The sequence below is a fragment of the Nyctibius grandis genome, chromosome 2 (genome assembly GCF_013368605.1).
Source record: "Nyctibius grandis isolate bNycGra1 chromosome 2, bNycGra1.pri, whole genome shotgun sequence".
NCBI lineage: Eukaryota > Metazoa > Chordata > Aves > Nyctibiiformes > Nyctibiidae > Nyctibius > Nyctibius grandis.
Window position 1 is genome coordinate 19,376,906 of NC_090659.1, and position 19,368 is coordinate 19,396,273.

Consider the following 19,368-nt stretch of genomic DNA (forward strand, 5'->3'; position numbering starts at 1 on the left):
AAAAAGGAAAGAAATGCGTATGAACAATCATCTCCACCAACCTTGAATCTTTTGGTAATAGCAGTATTGGAGATATTAACAAAACATTACAAGCTAGGGAGAAAGTACTCACTGCTGGGCCTTTCTGAATACTTAAGGCCCTCAGAAAATCATCATTTGAGTATGAACCCTTAGGGTGGATTCATGTGCAATTGGTCAGGATTTCGATGCACTACCATAAGGAAAGCACACCAACGTGCATGACTGGCCCTAGTCGCAGTCGCAGTCTCCTGATACTGCTTTCCACTTCTACAGCATTGTGCATCTCATTAGCTAAAGCCTGCTACAGGCTTGGAAGTTATTGTCCTTATTTTAGCAGTGACAAAACTGCATTCAGAAATCACTATTTCCATCCACAGAGAGAAATATAAAGGTGTGCAAACAGCTGTTTAAGTAATTTAGCACACCCGTTTGCATCTGCTGTACCTGGTTCTAGAATCAGGTCTCACTCAGTAATCACTCTTCCAACTGGTTGAGCTTCAGCACACGAATTCTGCTCCTGCAGGTACCACAGTTACACAACTTATTTTTTTAAGCAAACACGGCCAAAGGGCACGTGAAAGGCTATCGCAAGGCTTGCAAGTGCACACCCCAAAACATTCTGGGCTTGCAGCTTCTTGGAGAGTATGTAACAACTGGGTTGTGGCATTTAGGATTTGGGCTTTGTTACTTTATTAAGGGAGCAGAAGGGGCTACACTACACCACATTACATATTGTGGTGGGTTGGCCTTGGCTGGCTGCCAGATGCCTACCCAGCCACTCTCTCACTCCTCCTGACCAGGACAGAGGAGAAAATAGGATGGAAAAGTTTGTGGGTCAGGATTAAGATAGGGAGATTGCTTACCAGAGACTCAACTTGGGGAATATTAGTTTAATTTATTGCCAATTAAGATAGATTTGGGTAGAGAAAATACATTTCTGCATTACTGTCCTTAGGTTGGTTGAATGGTCTTACCTTTCTTTAATCCTCTCAAGCAAATCATACCATAAACTGCTGTTAGATGTGCTCAGTCCCTCAAGACAGCTGAAAAACTTCTTCCCTATGTGTCATGAGTATTTTCTTTTCCAGTTAGATGAGATGTAAAGACACCTTTTGTTTTGGAATTCCTTTGGTTTCCTTTTGCCTGTTTTTTTTTTTTTAATGAAGTAAAATAAGTTTTTTTCATCGCAAAGATTTCCTGATGTCAGACCCTAGGGATTTTATATGACACAAAATCTAGCCTCTAATGGGCTTGCAGCTTTTTCAAGAAATATTTGTTATTTTTAAATCAAGTCTTGATATAGATATTATGGCTTCTTTAGGACAAGAATATTTATATGTAGAAGCAATCCTCATTATTTGCATCTCATGTTTTTTTATTAAAAAAAAACAAAACAACAAATTAAATAAACATCACAAGGAGTGTCCATTTCTGATTTTTAACCTGTACAGAATTTGTACAAAGTACCTAGGCACAGCAGATGTTCATGAGTCAATTTAATAAATCCTGGTTTACATTTCAAAGGTTCAAGTTCAGGCTCTGCATGTTTGCATATCTGGAATGGTATGTTAAACTGCCCTCCAGGCCACATTCAAGAAAAATGTGTCAGATTTCACAGAGAATTTACAATAAAAACCATGTATAATCAATAAGCAGCAAGTCATTTGGATTTTAGTTCCATCTCTCATCTTTTCAGAGTGGAGAGAAGATGGGCCTTTGTTGCAAGTCCCAGCAGCGGTGATGGCCAAGGCTTTTTTTAATTAAAAAAAAACAATAAACCAAAAAAACTTCCAAAAACCCCCAAACCAGAAACGAGAATAAAAATAGACCAGCTCCAATATAAATGCTTTCAAAAGCAATTTAATTTAAAAACAAGAATAATCCCAGACGATCATGATTCCAGTGTTCAGAGTCTTCTATTCATACTGGTTTTGGTATCATGTATTATGAAAGAAACTGCGTTCTTCAAGAAATAGTAAATCATCATGGCTAAACCTCTGACTACTTGTTCTTTGCACTTATACCACATGGTGGTGAAGCTCTGCAGTCTTTTTTCCCCATCCTATAGCGGAGAGAGGATGGATTTTAACTACATGGGGACTGAAATACAGTCTAGAGGCAATGCACTCATCAGTCTTTTTTGGTTCTTCATAAAGTTAAAAATGCTTGTAATAAAAATGATATAAATAACATTCAGTGTCCCATACTGTTCAAGAAAATGGAAATTACGGCTGTAATGTTCCACTGAGAGATGATGAATACAGTTTTCCCCCTCTGAGTTTGCACACAGTAATAAAATATTGATCTTTATGACAAAACAAGTTAGATTTGTATGGAGAACAGTTCAGGAGGGTTTCATGGCTCGCAGCAATGATGGCAGAGCATAAAGTATTAAAGATTAAGTGTCAGTTCACTGAATTAATGACCCAATGTAGCCAAGTAAAGGGTTTTGCAAAGAGGCATAATAGTTTCTTCTCCTTGTTTATGAGTTTCCAAGTCATCATTGTTTAATTCATCATCTGTATTACTGCAGATCAATTTGACATGGGTTATTAACATATCTGGCTCCTGTGCTCCAAGCCATATGTCCCCAATGTAAACAGAAGTCAGGAATACACAAACAGCTGTGGAAGAAAAATGAAGAGAAAAATCAGAACAAATATTCTTCTATTTCCACATAGCAATACAAAATGAAACCATTTTACCTCCAGACCTATGTTTTAAAATAGTTTCCTAACTCTTTTCCTAGGTGGAAGATTTGGGGGGGTTTTGCCTATGCAAAGCCAATGATCCTCCTCACACTAAGGAAAGAAAACAGTTTCTTGTAGCACAACCTTCTGACCTCTTTAAATAAAAAAGTTTGAAATCTGACCTGTGGCTTTTGCTATCAAATGATAACATTGAACAGCATATGGATCAGAACCCATACCCACACGGACTCACTTGTTGCAGACTATTTTTCCCCTTGGAATTGTATTTTTTATACCTCACTGAACTCTGTTTTAGTCCTAGAAAGGAAAGTTTCTTTTAGGGAGTATGACTGTAGTACTATCAGAAACCCCTACAGTGCGACCCTATTTTATGCTACCAACCCCGGTGCCCACACCACCAAAGACATAGCTTTTACTTGAGCACCAATGGACATGGGCAACCTTCAAACTGTTTTGATGAATTAAAAACCCCCATGAAACTACCTACTTTCTACCATTACCACCTTGTAACGTGAGTGACAAGGAAAAGGCGAGTTACCTTTCTTGTTTGCACCCTCTTCCGTCATTGCTGATAGGCACAACTTTTTCACAAGTTCGTGAAAGCTGTTGTTGGCCAGGCCCTGAGCATCCACGAGGTGAAGCATGATTGAACTGAACAAACAGAGCTCTTTGAAGAGTCCAGCTGTCCCACTGCTGGCCTCACAGATCTGGGTGTAGAACTTGAAGATGTTGTTTCTCAATGTCTCATCCCTGAGGATCTCCTGCACTGCCACTGGGTGTGGCAAGATGCAATTCTGTAGCCACCGCAGAGTTAACGAAACATTTTGCATATTGAGGCTGTGCTCAACCATGGACTTTATGAGCCATTTAGTTACTACGTAAGTGGACGCACAGGTAAGACTGACTGTTTCATCCACAAGGTCAGCAGGTTTGAGGGGCTCCCCTCGATGTTTGGTCGGCGGCGCTGGGAAAACAGGCTCCCAATGGGCAAATATGGAATTCAGATGATCTCTGCACTTCTCCAGCTCAGAGACTTTCAGGTCTGCATCAGTGTTGTCTTCTCTTTCCAGCTCATTCTTTTTCCGAATGTGATGATATGCATGAGGTGAGACTTGAGATTTGTTCTTTTCTTTAATATTTTCTGTAAGAAGAAAAACACCACCAGCACAAACATCAGATACTCCAAAGGATTTCCCTGGTACAAAGTTATACAAGAAAGACGGTACCATGCGTTGTTTCAGTTGCTAAAAGGATAAGTACTAGCCTCATTTAGCAGCCGAATTGAGCCTATGCAATTCAGAGCAAATGGGCTACAGGCAGCTCCCAGTGATTCACAGGCTGAAACCCTTTTCTTTGTGGTGAGCAATAATGCAACCCTGGCCCTGGCCCACAGCCCAGCGAAGCCGAGGCAGTATTTCAGAGGTCCACAAGATGCGGTTTTGCCAGTAAGGCTACATTATTTACCCCACCTTGTGAGAAATGCTCAAGCCGCTATTCTCTGGGCTAGCAGAGGCACAGCACACGCCTGCCTATGGAAGGAGAAACCGGCACAGCTACGTTGCTTTTGAATGGTGCAGGCTCAAGCAGCAAAGCCTGCCTTCCTCCAGCACAGCTGCATCCTGGCTAAGTGTCTGCCTGGCGAGGTGCTGTCAACCAAGGGCATGTGAATTTTTGCCACCCCAAGGGAAGAGACAAGCAGCCGAGCTTTGGGATGCAGGGCTGTCCACTGTTAGATGCTGCCTGTGTCACGGGGAGCAGCAAAGCTCTCAAGCAGCAACATCACCATAGCACGCAGAGCATTTTACGGCAATCTGCTTTTGAGGAGTCATTGAGAAAATCATCAGAAATTTCAATTACTTTGCACTCTGCAGCTTAAAATGAACTAAATGCATTTCAGCATTTTTTCGCAGGGGCTGTGGGGGATGGAGACAACTCTTGAAATGTAGCCTCAGAAACAAAATTTCAGATAAGGAACTAGTTTTGTAACTGCTTTATCAGCTCCTGAGGCTTGGAGCAACAGATTTTTTTTAAAACCACATATATAGTAAGTTACAGACGTCACTATAATAACTCTCTAAAAATCCTCAGAAAGGCACTAAAAGGGTGTGAAAAACTTTGGAAAAACTAAAGCTTTTATAATATCCCTTAAATACAGCGCTACTTTAATAATTAGTTTAACTGATACAGAACAATTACAGAAACCTATAGAAGTTTTAATGTGCACCAAGAGCAGCTGTTGTATTTGCAGGAAATCAGCATTGTTTAACACCTCCCACTACAAAGTTCCTTGTACATTTTATTCACAGAGATAATGAGAAGTCATACACACCCAAATGTGTTTTTCCTTTTTTCCAACACTGATGACAATAAGAAAAATTAACTATTTCATTTTCACTTGCTTTACTGATAGTTTTTGCTCATATTTCACTTTCAAATCCCCCATCCACACTCAGAATGCTTCAAATCTTTGAGCACAAAGCCTCCAGGCACTGGTTTTTTTAGGATTTCATTTAAGAAGACAATTTGTCAAAGCCCAACAGCAGATCTGCAACTAAGTTTCATTTTAAAGCTCTTTCCCTTTTTAAAACTGTGTTTCCTCCAAAGCTTCCAGAATTGTGTTAAAGTTAGAAATCACTACAAGTAAGACCTGAAAAATGGCTTTCCATTTCCGTTCCTCCTCCCCCAAGCTGTATCAGATTGTCCGACAGAAGTTATTAACACTACTTCCTACAACGTTTGCCTCACTGGTACAGTCAGCTTGTAACAGCCTCAACAACATTACTCTTCTGAAATATTTTAGTACTTACTAAGCAATTCTTTGATTTGGTATTTCTGAGCAAGACTCTGCACATCCTCTTGCAGTTGCAGGTCTTTTCTGATGACACTCCACTTATGCAGCAGCAGCAGGATCTCTTTGTTTGAGAGGACGCTGTCATTCACAGTGAACCGGCTCATTCCTTTGAAGGCCTCAACAACTATAGCACGATATTCCAGCACAGAATTCAGTGTACTGAAAAACTGCATCAGTTTGGCTAGATCTAAATTAGTCCTATGAAAAGAAAACAAAAGTGCTATGTATTTTTCTGCATGCTAATTAATAAAATAAAATAAGTACAGGGGTTTTTCTCCTTATAGTCTCTTCCTACAGTTTTCTCCAGCAGTTCTCTTGACATATATTTTGTTTCTCAGGATGCCAGTAATAATTAGTTTAATTCGCACTGAATCCCCAGTGCTTCGCTCCATTAGTGTTTGGCAGAACTGACCATGAAACATAGTCTTTGCCCTCCTGCCTGTAAATAGGAAAGGCAGATGGCACGCAAGGAAAAGGCCCGAGGTCTGGAGCTTTAGCTCCGCTTCTTTATTTTGCATAAATTTTCAAAACTTTGAGGAAATAAAAATAAACTTAGTTTCTCCAGGCTGTGGCAATACTTGTCTGCACGAAGAGCTGCAAGTGCTATTATGAACCCAAACAGAACTGGTTACCCATTTGCTTTCTACTCTCCCTGCTGCAACTGCTGTGCTTAGACATGTTAAATGCTCTACATCTGGAGAGAAGACACTGGCCCCTTCTTAACACTTGTATAGAACTTCACACGGTTCCTCCTCGTACAATTTGCACGTGTGGTAGAGACACAGAAAGTCTAGACCTTCAGAGATTATGAAAGATCCTCACAGCAAATAGCATTGCTAACTGCAGGCTCTAATCCAGCAGGAAAAATGTAAAACATATCAGCTTAAAAATGGCCAGTAATTAAGGATGTAGAACTTGACAGTAACTGTGCATCAGCTATTATTTTACACCCCATGTATTTAAACAGCTAAACCTTTCTGTCAAAGAAATCTCATCAAAATTCACTACTCAACATTCAAACTGAAGGGGAAAAAAAGCATTAACCTACCAGAGATCAAGAAATTCTTCTGGCCTTAATAAATTTCAAACTGAACAGAGGATGAGATGCAAATTGATTAAAAAAAAAAACCAACTTACCGAATGTGTTTGATTAATATGATCAAGACATACAGAAATTCATTTACAAGCTGAATAGGAAGAAACTTCCTGTTCTCCTGGCACTGATTCTTGCTTTCTCTCTTGCTTCCTAAATTTGTTAGCCACAGAGTATGGAGTAAGGAAATAATTTTATTTAACAGCTTGTTTTCCAGAAATCTGAAAAACAAAAAAAAAAGCAAACACCCATTTGGAAGGCAGATCCTAACTGGAACCAGTCCATTACCTAGAGGGGACTATATATATTCTAGTGCACTTTTGGAGTCATGAATGGCAAAAGGTGCCTCTCAGCCAGGACCCCCCCCATCAGGGCATGATAGCACACCTCTTTGAAGCCCCAGCCATGTGGAGGCCCTGGTCGCTGCCCTCCTCTTGCCATGCTGCAGCTGGGAAAACACGGTAGTGAATCATGGCCCCTGCAAGAGACTACTGAGTTCTCACTTGTATCCTTCATTACACAGCCCTGCCAAGTATTCCATTACACTGCAACCATTGCCACCATTTCTTCAGAGCAGTTACTGTTCAAGACAGCTTGGTTCCTTATGTTCCTAAGACTTTAAGTAATAACAGCAATGCTTACAGCACAATACCAGGAGCCATATTTACTTTGTTATTCTAAGGGCGGTGGGGGAGAAGGGAGGGAGCAATCTCATTTTTCTACAGAGGATGCAAGAATACTACTTCTCAAAAGTACAATCACAAAATAAGCATTGGGTGCCAGAGGTCAAATCCAGGCTTTTTCACTTCCAAATGCACCAAACTATACCAAAGAGCAGAGCACAACAGGGGAGCAGTACTGGGAACCTGTTCAGGCCAATCACACTGTAGATGATACTGAAATCTTGCTTGAACCTGCCAGGGGAACCTATGCAAAAGACATTTTGTGTGTGTGCGCATGTACGCGCGTGCGTGTGTGTGTGTGTGCACTTGTGTGCATGTATGTGAGGGAGAGGCAAGGGAAGCAGGAAGGAGTGGGAGGAGAAATGTTATAGACAGCTCAAAATTCGTTATTGTGCCCATTACTGTGTAGGAGGTCCTATGACAGGACATGAATTGTGGGTATTTGAAATGAAAGTCACATACGCTAAAATAAGGTCCCATTTTGTTTTCTAAGTTTTTCAAGAAAGTGTTATCAAAAACATGAAGCACCCCCCACCACCATCCCTCCTACTACTACCTGAAAGCATCTTCATTTTGTTTTTAGAAACACGAGGGAACGCTTCAGAGTTTGGCAAGTTCTGCCAGTATGGCCCTACGTGCCAAATGTCACAACTGCTGACAGGGCATCTCTGTATCTGTCACCCTTGTTTTCATGCTCAGTTGCATAATTATTCTACTGTGGACAGGAAAATTGTTCCCATTTCACTAGTATTTGGCTAGTTACCTTTTCTCTAGGATGTGCAGTATCCAGGTTAGGAGGCTGTGATCTTGTATCAGCTCATAGGCAGCTCTGGTGACACAGGCAGCATTTTGTAGTATCTCCAGAATACGACTCTGAAACAGAGTCGTATAATTTGTTCTTTTACAAAATCAGAATATAGTCAGGATCTAATTATTATCAATCTTTCAGAAGGATAAAATTAGCAACCTGACTGGTATCTGGGATCTGATCAGCTGAGAGTTAAAACGTATTACCAAACACCACATGTTCTTAGCAACCACAGGGAAGAAAAGACATTCTCTTTTCAAGGCTTCATACACACAGATGCTACTCTTAAAAAGAAGTCTTAAGGTAGCAAGACAATTTTCTCTTTTTGTCCAAGATTTTGATACCTGAGGTACTTTTAACAGACTGGATTTCTCAGGGCTCATGCTTTTGAACACAAGAGCTGCTGGCACGTGAGTTTTCTTCCTGCTAAAACACTGTACAGGTAACACGCTGGTTAGGGCATAAGGAGACCTAAAAAAAGCAAAGGCCCTGACCACATGAGCAAAACTGCGGTATCTGCAGTATCTTCCACGAAGCAGTAGAAACACAACTAGAACCAGACCACCAGCTGATGAAACTGAGTGAGGTTCCATGATGGCAGGGACCTGTTCCAATTTCAGGGGACAAAGATGTGACTCTGGTTTAGACAGAAGCAATTATTTCCCCCTCCACAAGAAGGGATTTCCACAAGAAATCAAGAAGGAACAGATTTTTCAAGAGGGCAAGGGAAGAGTCAACTGCTCCTTTCTGCTTTGTATTTAAGATCTCTAAACCATGCAAACTTTTGTGGTTTTGGGGTTTGGCTGGTTTTTTTTTTAATTCTTACCTGGGATCCCTCATCACACAAAGGACTGTTGAAAAATGAAAGAATGACTTGGAAAATCCTCTGGTAGTCATAAAGCTCGTAGCAATGTTTATCACGCAGCCCTTCTCCAAGAAATCGGAGAATCCACTCACGTTCCGTTTTGTACTAGAAGCCATAAGAAAAATACCACCATCAGACATTTCAAAATAATGCCTGCTCATAAGAGCACAAAAAACCTGGTTCCCTGGGAGTGCCAGCACAGTGCTTTAACAGCTTTTTCTGGACTTCTCATTTTCATCCCTATCAAATTTATCAATAACGTCCATCAGGAACAGTTACTCTGCAGACCAAATATGCACTGATAATGGAACTTTAAAAGTTGCTGTTTCTAAAATACCTCAGTTGAACTCAATGTTAATAATCTAAACTCAAATATGAATGTAAGCTAGCTAGGGCAAAACGTTGTTTGTTGTGCTTACAGAGCATGCACAGCACAACTCAGGATTTCATTATGTGTTACTATTAAGAAAACAACAAAGAAACCCAGAAACAATACTTCCAATTCCAATATAAAACAAAACAAAGGTGCCTCTAATTAATTACCTATGGAAGAATAAGATTTCATTGCATTATTATGGCTTTTTTCTATTGTTTTCTGAAGAATTAGTGGATACCTAAGATGGGATTCTTACATTACCTCGAAATCAAAACTGTAGAAAAGCTGGAAAAACCCTGGTACTTTCCTCAGGTCCAAATACTGGTGCGACAGAAGGAATCTGTTTACCTTTATATACATGTGCTCCTCTGCGAAGAAAAACAATGGCTATTGTAGAGGAGGACAACGTTCACACTATACAACCATGCAGAAAAATAAATGGAACCTGTATTTTCCAGTGTTTCAGCTAGCTGTCAGAACAGTACATTAATGACAGTGAGCAGGCCACCTGCTCTAAGGCTGATTATATTGTTGGCCGTCCCTCCTCTTCTCTTCCCCAAAAGGAAAAGCTCATTCAGAGTGCGCACAAAGCAGGTGAGAAGACAGACATTCAACGTGGCTCTGATTTCAGCAAATCCAACGTTACTTCACTGACAAAACAGAAATCTGCAGCAAAGTCAGAGGCAAATCTCTCCACGTTTCAAGCCTAACACTTCATGTTAGGCAATCATAGTTTTAACCTACAGACCAGACACGTCCCCCATAGGCAGTGGAACAAGTTGCCATGAGGGACTATACATTCTCCATCCTTGGAGGCTTTCTAGGATCAGTCTAAAGGTCAGGAGGTTTTCCAGGATAAAGCCTTGCGCAAAGTGATCTGCCCTCATAGCTGGCCCTGCTTTGGGCAGAGGGTTTAGCTAGAGACCTCTCAAGGTCCCTTCCAAACTGAACTACTCCCCGATGCTGTGATTCTCCTTTGCAACAGTGACTTATGTCGATTCAGTGTCTAAGGACAAAAGGGCACTCGGGCCAACCTGCTCTGATCTGCTGAACAGGACCTGCACGCTCATCTAGTCCTCTGCCCACCTCCACCCCAAAATTACAACGAGGTAGTGGCTTCATCCCTGATTGATCAGACTGGTTTTGTACACAAATCAAAATGGCACTTCCCGCTTCTCTAGTAAGGCAGTCTACACAAGCATTGAAAGTTTTTTGACTCACCCCAGGAGTTCAACATGTACAGTAGGTCACAGTACCTGGCTTCAGAATCTGCTGTGCCACACGGGCAATGTAGAGGGTCAAAGAGAAGGTGAATTTGAGGTTTGGCTGCCTGATTCCATTTTGCACAGCATCCAAGAGATACAGCAACTGCAGCACAAGAGCCCAGGGGAGAAAAGCTTGAACAATAACCCAAACAAATACAACAGGAGAGCACGAATATGTAAATAAGCCTTTAGGATATTTCATAGGCCATAAATCAAATACCAATCCCATCAGTATTTCCATTCCTACAAATACAATTCCTAAGAATTTCTCTAAAACACATTTTCTCCCCATTTTTCTGCTCATTGATTATAACAGGAGGAAACACAAAGTGATAGAGGAGAAACAATGGAATAGAGGATAAAACCCTTCTTTTAGCTCTCTCACAACGTACGTGCAGATGGATGAGTAAAGCAGCTACTCTCCCATAAGTGTCCATAACCTAAAATGTCTAACCTGGCAAACTATCAACTGAGCTCAGTCTTACCTGATTCTTCTCTCGAAAGCGAGCTCCTTCCAGATGAAAACGAAAGGAAGCCAGGACAAAATATGCGGCTGCTCTCATGTTGGGATCATAGCTGCTAAGGGCAGCTACTGTTAGACCCAGGGCATTGACTTCGACAAACTTGTGACATGCCACTAGACACTCTGTGTGGGAAGAGGGAAAAAAATGAAAAGAAAACACCCAGTGCATTATATTGATGTGTCATAGAGTATATAACAGCACTATAATCCTTAACAAAACTTCTATTCATAAACACCAATTTCTAGATCCACCCCTACAAACTATTACTTCACTGCATGCTGGAAGCTCCTTCGGCTAACAAAGGCATTCTGCAAATCACTCTGAACAGGAATTCTTTACCTGAGCTGAAATTAATGTGGTTAGTCTCATTTACGGGAGACAGAGATGATTCTGCCTGCTAGGCCATGCAAAGTCAGGAGTAAATTCTGTAAAGGCATCACCTATCTCACTGTTTCAGGTAAGTTAAGTACAAGGAAGAACAAGAGGGAAAATTCTCCTCAAAACATTTTCTGGGTACTTGATAAGTCTGTGCCTGAAAGAAAGATCAGCACAGCCAATGAAAAGCCCACCTGCACTGAAGAGCTTCTGTAATAGAATGGACAGGAGAATAATACATAAATATACCATTAGCCACACCAGTTGTTACTGTGCAGGCATGAGCAATTCTGCTGGCAAGTCATGCTCCAAGCAAAGTCCTAAACTGTACCCCTGTGCACTTCTGGGACAAACAAAATCCAGCACTGAACAGTAACCGGCCAAACAGAAAACACACTCTTGAATCTAACATTTATCTTCCATAGCATTTTGCCATCAGGATTCAAGAGTTTCTCATTTAAGGGCTGTGTGTTTTGAAGAGCTTGTGCCATTTCTACCCACCAACGGCTAGAAATGACTTGATGTAAAACCTCCAGAATATCTCCTGTGCTATTTCTATTTCATTCACCAGTAATGGAATACAATGGCACCTCAGTTGTATTTTACCAGCTAAAGTGCAAATGTATTGTGGTTCTGAGTTTAGCAACAATATTGACATATCTTCTTGTAATTCACAAAGGTCAAGAGGAAGTTTCTGAGAAAGAAATATTCCTATTTAAGAAGAGGCTGTAGTTTTACTGACAAGTACCTATATTTGGTCCACTGATTTCTTCCCCCACCACCACCCACAGACAACTAAAATATATATATATATATATCTCTCTTATATATATTTATGTAAAAATCACATATTATTTATGTCCCTGCACCAGCAGCTGGGCTGTTTCTCTCATCTTTTCCTCAACTGCCAGAACTCCTATTTCAATTTCGTGGCTGGCAGTTTCGTACCCAGCTCTGCTAGTTATGGGCCAGGCGACGACAGGGTGTCCACCTCCCAGCACTGCCTCCCAACCAGCCCGCTGCTATGTGACCAATGCAAAAGCATCACTGAATTGCAGTAACAGATCTTTTCAGTGAGTGGTTTTACAAGTTATTTCAATACTAGCAGTTACTGTACACTTCTCTACACCACTCCTCACCAAAGCACATCAAGTTTAACTGGCATAATGCAAAACACCTCAGTCATTCTCCTAGTGAGCGAAAAGATCCCTCGTTTGTTAGCATGGGATACTTCTCACATCACCAGAGCTCATACAGATACAGATCTACCCCCCTCTACTTCCAGGCACTGGGCAAGGCCACCACCTGACTGCCAAAGTAAAAATGGTGAGAGGAGTAGCAACAAGAGCGTAGGAGAAAGGGAAACAGAGTCTGGACAGACACCTAAACTATGCCTTCTGCTACCTTCTGCCTGTGGCAAAGCAACTCCGCACTTCCCACTCTTCAGGAAAGATGCAAGGGTGCAAGGTGAGCACTGGGAAATGGATGCTTTCTGTTGAATCCCAAGTGAACATGCAAAGATGATCTAAAACTCCTGCCTGCAGATGATTCTCCATCACTTATGGACATCTCACACATAGCCCTGGCCCATACAACAACCTCTCTTCAGTACAGGATCAAATATGTGTGCATGCCCTTTCACAGCAAGCCACCACATGGCTCTCCTTCAGACTGCAGTTCTTGAGAACTACTAATGTATACCAACTAGACAGACAAAGTGGATAATTTTATGGGTGGTACCACACAGTGAAATCCAAGGTCCTCACTTCAGCAATAAAGTTCATGCTGATCACAGGAAGATTTATTTGGAAAACTTTCTTTCACTGAAAACATGCAGTGGAAATATTTTCCATCCAGCTGACCTTGGAGAGTGTGTTCAACAACTAACATAAAATAACAAGCTATTATTAAAAAAAAAAATGTTAATTCTATGTCTGACATACAGTTTGTTTAAAGTACCTTGAGAACCATGATGGAAAAGCTTTCCACAAGATGCTTATCAGAGCTAAAGTTAGACAGAACTTGCTATCTGCCCAACTCCAGACTTACTTTTTACTCAGTGAGCATTAAAGACTGTGTAATAAGTGTATGTTTATAAATTCAGCAGTTATATAACATCTGTGCACAGGGGACTGTGCAGCCAGTACGAAGAGCAAATAAATAAAGAGGAATTGGGAATTCCAAGAGCAGCTGACATGGTTTAGGAGCACCATGGGACTTGAACTCATAAATCACTTGGGCCCTTTAAAAATGCTCCTCTTAGGACACAGACTCTCACTCAGCGTGGAGCAGTTAAGAAAAGTATTTTTCCCCTCTCCAGTTTTAGAGTCAGCCTATGTCAGGATAGCCACTGCCTCCACAGCTCCGCAAGAATGCGATGTGCAAGAGCTCCCTCAACCCCACTGCTTCCCACACCAGCAGTTTTCCTCACTGGCTGACTGTAGCACTGCTGAGGCTGACCAACAGCCACCAGATCTCTCCCACCAGTTAAGGTGGTGACCACCAGGTGGTTGGTGATGATGAAAGGTGCATGACAGCAGTGCTTTTTCCAACTGTTACACCCAAGTTCAAAAGACACTGGCTGTCTATGCTCTTCATCAATAACAATCTCAACGACCAGCATTAACTGGACCATCTAAGATCCCTCCTCCTGCAAAACGCCAAATAGTTCTGGTACCTTTTTTTCCTCAGTAGACTAAAAGACAACTTTTTTACTGCTGTCAAAATTATACAGAGCAGTTTACAACTATAGCTAAGTATAGGCTAAGAACACATAAAACAGATACTGTACTACAAGGGTACAGGAGGACAAAGAAAGACTGTGAGTATGATTTCACCGAAAGACAGTTACCAGCCTGCCAATTGCTTTTGATATTATTGTTGTGGAAAGCCAAATCCAGCTGTAACTACACAGTGGTTAACCATAATCAACACAGGGAGGGAGCTGGTAAGGAAATTCCTCATGATACTTGTCTCACTTTATTAAGGGCTCTCTAAATAAGACAGCGTGCCTGTGAAGTACAGCAGGGATATGCATATGTGAAGCAGGGTCATGTCAAACAAGAAAAGTGAGGCTAAGCAACTAGTTTTCAAGCACCATGTACATCTCATCAAACTTTCCAACAAGTCTGAGCACAGGCCTATTCATGACATAAAATGGCCCCATCTCTGATGGAAAACGAGTTGCCTGAAGTTTCCCTATCCTATAGCCACAGCCTGTTAACAGGCCAGATCTCCAGTCAATTCAATCACGGTCTCCCTCACAGAAATCAATAACCCTGCAGAGATACACTCTGGTCAGGAAACAACTTCACCCTTCCCCAGCAATGATGGCTTCTGGTTTATGCCCAGAGAACTCCTCCAACACTGCAGGGCACATTCTCCAACCTGTCCTACCTCTGCCCAGCTCCCACCGAGAGCATAGCTGAAAGAAGCCAATTACTGCTCCCAAAAACTCAGCCACAAAGCAGCCCCGGATCAGAGCAGTCCCTATCAGCTGCAGGTAGGGCACTGCATGTAGCAGCAGAAGGTACCATCCCTCCTATGCCTGTTTTGCTCATTGGGTTGCTGTGACACCATAGCTAATGCAGAATACAGCTCTACACATTCACCAGAAAAAATACAACCTTCCAGTAGGGAATATTCTCTATTGATCCCTCTTATTCTATTTTATCATTACATTGTGCTGGTTTTTGTGATATACAGAATGCTGTTCGATAGATCAGAGAACATAAATCTTTGTCTGCTTTTTGTCTCTTCCAAGCTGTTTCCAGTTCCAGTTTAAAAACCTCTCCTCATCTTAAGCAGATCAGTCCCTCTACAAAGAGTTAACCCACTACATTTAAAAGAGCTATGAGGGAGCACTTAGTTGTCTGGACAAGAGCAGCTTGGCAGGAACGTCTGTCTGCTGCTACGTTGCTCTATTTCTGAGTAGCCAAATCTCACTAGATACATTGCATTATTTGGAAAAGTGCTTTAAAAAAACCCAACAAACTTTAATGCCAATTATGCCTTGTTATTTTTAAGTCATGCTCAAAATTACAATGCAATGAAGTAGGTGGTTAAATGATGTATGTTTCTCCTCTCCAAAGCCAGGAACAAATTTCTTTGTAGTATTTACTCTTATACTGAGAATAACAGAGCTACAGATGGAGCCACGCAGCTCCCGCAGCAGAGTGAAGTGACGCTAAGGATCGAAGAGAAACATTCACTTTACCTGGTCTGGTCAGTTCACTGAAGAGCTGAAGTAGAAAACAAGGATCGTAGAAGTCGTCAAGACTCTTGACACTTTCATCTCTATACAGTGACTCTTGTACATCCTGAAACTAAATCCAAACCAGTATTTGTAAGGAACAACACCGATTTCCAGCTTGGTTTCAAACTTCCCCAACCACCTCATCCCATTATAAAGCAGACGATACTAAACCTTGCAAAATATAATGCAACACAGGGTGAGACGTGCTTGTGTTTAAATCTGGCTTTCACTATCAGGGCTCCAAAACTATTTCCCCTGACTAACACAAACAGGTAGAGAAGCATGTTAGCGAACTGTATGAAAGACTGAAGAGCCCGTTGTCAGTGGATCCTTGGACAGACAAATTTAACAACTGTTTAAAGGTCAAATTCTGGTCTCACTTATACATGGCAATCTTTGCAATGCTGCACAGTCACACCTGGCGACAAGATGTGGTCCAGATATTGCAATTCATTTGAAAAGTGCTCTGAAATGATTAATTCCAGCCCTCCTATGAATTTAAATTGCTCTCCTGATGTAAACAAATTGAAATATATTACACGAATGCAAGAAAGAAATTACTAAAGTGAACGGCTCTTTTTCTACATCAAAAGAAGGATAATTCAGCAGTCTGAAACAAAGCACCTGTGATGACAGAAGACGGCGATGCTGAGGGAAAGACAGAATTGTCTTCATCATCTTTTCTCGATCTAGCAGACACAGAATCTCCTCCATGCTTGGCTGCTGCCATAGCGACTTCCCTAGACTCTTGCAAGTCTTGTGATGCTCCACAGCAGCTGGACCCCATAGCAAGATTCTTAAACATTGTTAAAAGTAAAGGCATTAGTCAACAGACTGAGCAAAAAGCAATTACAGAGGATATAAATTAGTATTTAAATTTTCCCTTCACTTGTACTTATTATCCTGTGGGAACTTGAAACTAGAACTCGTTTCCCTGGCAACACCTTTTTCATCCGTCCAAAAGCTTTTCAAATTCAGTCTGAGGGTGTCTCATTAACTATTTCCTACCCTGTTAATCCAAGTCAGAACTTACCTCCTCAGAAAAACTGCTTTTTTAAGGTATAAATGCAGGTAGGTATGACAGCAGCTGCGTGAAGAGACAGTGATCAAGCCCTGGTCAGACAAGGTTGTCTCAAATGCAACTGACATTTCAAACCAGCACCACAGTGGTTCAGTAGAACATAAATCCTTACTCTCCTTCCCCGAGTTGCTCCTCAGACCCCACTTACTTTGCTATAATGCTTAAAGTACTATTGATATTGTCACTTATTATGTGGGTACTGCCAGCAGCACGCCTCACTGTCAGCGAGGCAGCTGGAGGGATGATGTTAGGCTTCTTATCATCCAGAATCTGAAAGCTCCCATTTGTAACACAAGTTGGGCTCTGCTGGGTTGCATGTATAGCACTTTTCCTGAATATTCTCTATATTCACTCAAACTCTTCAGTGCTGGGATCGAGTCTCGCCAAGTGTCTGGCTACCAATTCACTTCAGGGCACAGTATGAAATTGTTTCTACTTTAAAAAGGCTACAAAGTTTTGGGACCTAACTACCTCTGAAATCAGTCTCCTCTTCACGTAACACCCTCCCATTTGCAAACACTTTCAGTAAAGGTTTATGCAGGATGCAGCTAGTGCCAGAGCCCTGGCTTCTGGAAGCCACTTCAATTCCCCACTAACAAGAACCTTAATTTCCTGTCCCCCTTCACAGGCTGCAAGGATTATCTCTATTCTCAGACAAAGCCAAGGGAGGTTCTTAATTCAGAGTCCAGTCCTGCTCCAACTGCCTGAGCCAATACTCTTGCACAGCTGTTAGTATTTATGCCCATACCTCAAGGACAAAAAAGTGCATTTGAGCAAGGCAGACCAAAAACATCATGTTAGCATGTTAACAAGAACTGTTAGCAACAGACTTCCCTGTGGACAGCTTGGGCAGAGGGCCTGAAAAGAAACTGATTCTTTTATACAACACATGGTTCTCTCTTGTGAAGCACGTAGATGTATTGCAAGGTTGCGCTATAAGGAGAGCTACAGTCCAGACTGGTGAAAGACAAGGAAGGCATTGGTACCGTGTTAGTATACCAAAACTAACAATACATGTGTTAATGCAAGAGGTTATACACTCACTCCTCCACTGGCATATTCCTCTCCGGGAAAGCACCAGAGCCGAATATCATGCATACAGGGGCAAGATCATTGAAAAGGGCAAGGGCTGCGCTGAGTAGCAAATCCTGTATCCCAAGGGAACAGGGAAGGGTAAGGAGTCCTACACTAGCAACTTGTGTTTTGGCCTTCACCTGTGACGAAATCCCTATAGTGGGTTCTTACTACGGAGAGTGAGGGTCTAGTGAAATGAGAGTCCCTCACCCAACCCACAGACACACAAAAGTTTGGGCTACACATGAGAATTATGTCAAGAATAGGAAATACATAGGGGAAAAAAGCAACATTCACTTCTAGGTTTGACCTTGCTCACTGATTATCTCAGTTAAAAATAAGACCCTGGAAAAATTGTGAGACTGCTTAGTTGCGTGTAGTTAGTCCAACAAAGGAAGGTGGTCAGCTTACCTGGAATTTATAAGACTTTGATTATTCTTCTCATATAACTGAAGCAGTAGCAGTATCTTCTGATCTAAAAAACAAGATGAAACCCAAAGTCAGTCACCTATAAAGATGAAAACCAGATCTAGTAGGAAGTACCTTTCCCAGGCTAACACACTTACCTACAGCACTCAGTGTAGCCCCATAGGCACCCAGCAACACGGCGAGGTGACTGCTCTCACAGAGGGAAGGGCTGAGTTTCACAACTGTCAGCAGTATATCCACCAAGGCCTCTGAAATAAACACACAGCTTTAGCGCTGTTGCTCTCAGTTAACGAGTGTATATAAATACCCCCACACACACATACCCTCTCTAAATAGATGCACACACAGTACTGTACATTTTAGATCAAGATCTATCTCTATAAATACCAAAAACCATTTCCCCGACTACACTAAAGGGTGATTACGATGCATTTAATTCAAATGGAACACTTTTTTAAGAAGTTAAAACATTGTTTCCAAGCTGGACACACAAATATTATTGTTAGGTGAGGTCCACAATGTGGCATAGTACCCTGCAAAAACTTTCCATGTGTGTGCATTTGCTCTCTGGTTAAAAAGGAAGTTCTATACCCTATCCTACCGTACCGCAGCTCCCTCCTCTCCCAGGAAGGCATCTTAAGTTAGCTCAGGAGTTGCACAGAGTAAAGGCAGACATCCCAGCAACCTCCCCAAGCTACTCAAGAAGTTACAAGCAAGAACTTGTAAGTTCACATCCCAGCTGCAGTAACTTATCAAAATGCTTCCACACCATGCATTTAAACAGGGGTCATCACTGCAGAGTCCAATCAGTTAGCAAGTTACAGGAACTCTGTCCTGGGGTGTACAAAAATTATCCACCTTTATTTTATAATTAGCTGAGAAACAAATCAAATAAGTGATCAGGTTACTCAAAGGCAAATAGGGTATCTGAGGCAGATTCAAGACCTGAATCCAGAT

At 41.6% G+C, this 19,368-nt stretch overlaps 1 protein-coding gene across 1 annotated transcript in view; it reads right to left on the reverse strand.

Moving 5' to 3' along the window:
* Nucleotides 1-1,443: 1,443 nt before the first annotated feature.
* URB1 (URB1 ribosome biogenesis homolog) overlaps nt 1,444-19,368 on the reverse strand; it is a 57,596-nt gene continuing 39,671 nt past the window's right edge. Inside the window, exons 27-39 of the mRNA XM_068425331.1 lie at nt 18,549-18,659; nt 18,394-18,457; nt 16,452-16,623; nt 15,789-15,897; nt 11,159-11,319; nt 10,665-10,776; nt 9,670-9,776; nt 8,994-9,137; nt 8,123-8,232; nt 6,721-6,897; nt 5,540-5,781; nt 3,271-3,873; nt 1,444-2,645 (exon numbers count right to left, since the gene is read on the reverse strand). Coding sequence (XP_068281432.1) covers nt 2,440-2,645; nt 3,271-3,873; nt 5,540-5,781; nt 6,721-6,897; nt 8,123-8,232; nt 8,994-9,137; nt 9,670-9,776; nt 10,665-10,776; nt 11,159-11,319; nt 15,789-15,897; nt 16,452-16,623; nt 18,394-18,457; nt 18,549-18,659 — 2,318 coding nt within the window. The 3' untranslated portion in view covers nt 1,444-2,439. The remainder of the gene's footprint in view (nt 2,646-3,270; nt 3,874-5,539; nt 5,782-6,720; nt 6,898-8,122; nt 8,233-8,993; nt 9,138-9,669; nt 9,777-10,664; nt 10,777-11,158; nt 11,320-15,788; nt 15,898-16,451; nt 16,624-18,393; nt 18,458-18,548; nt 18,660-19,368) is intronic.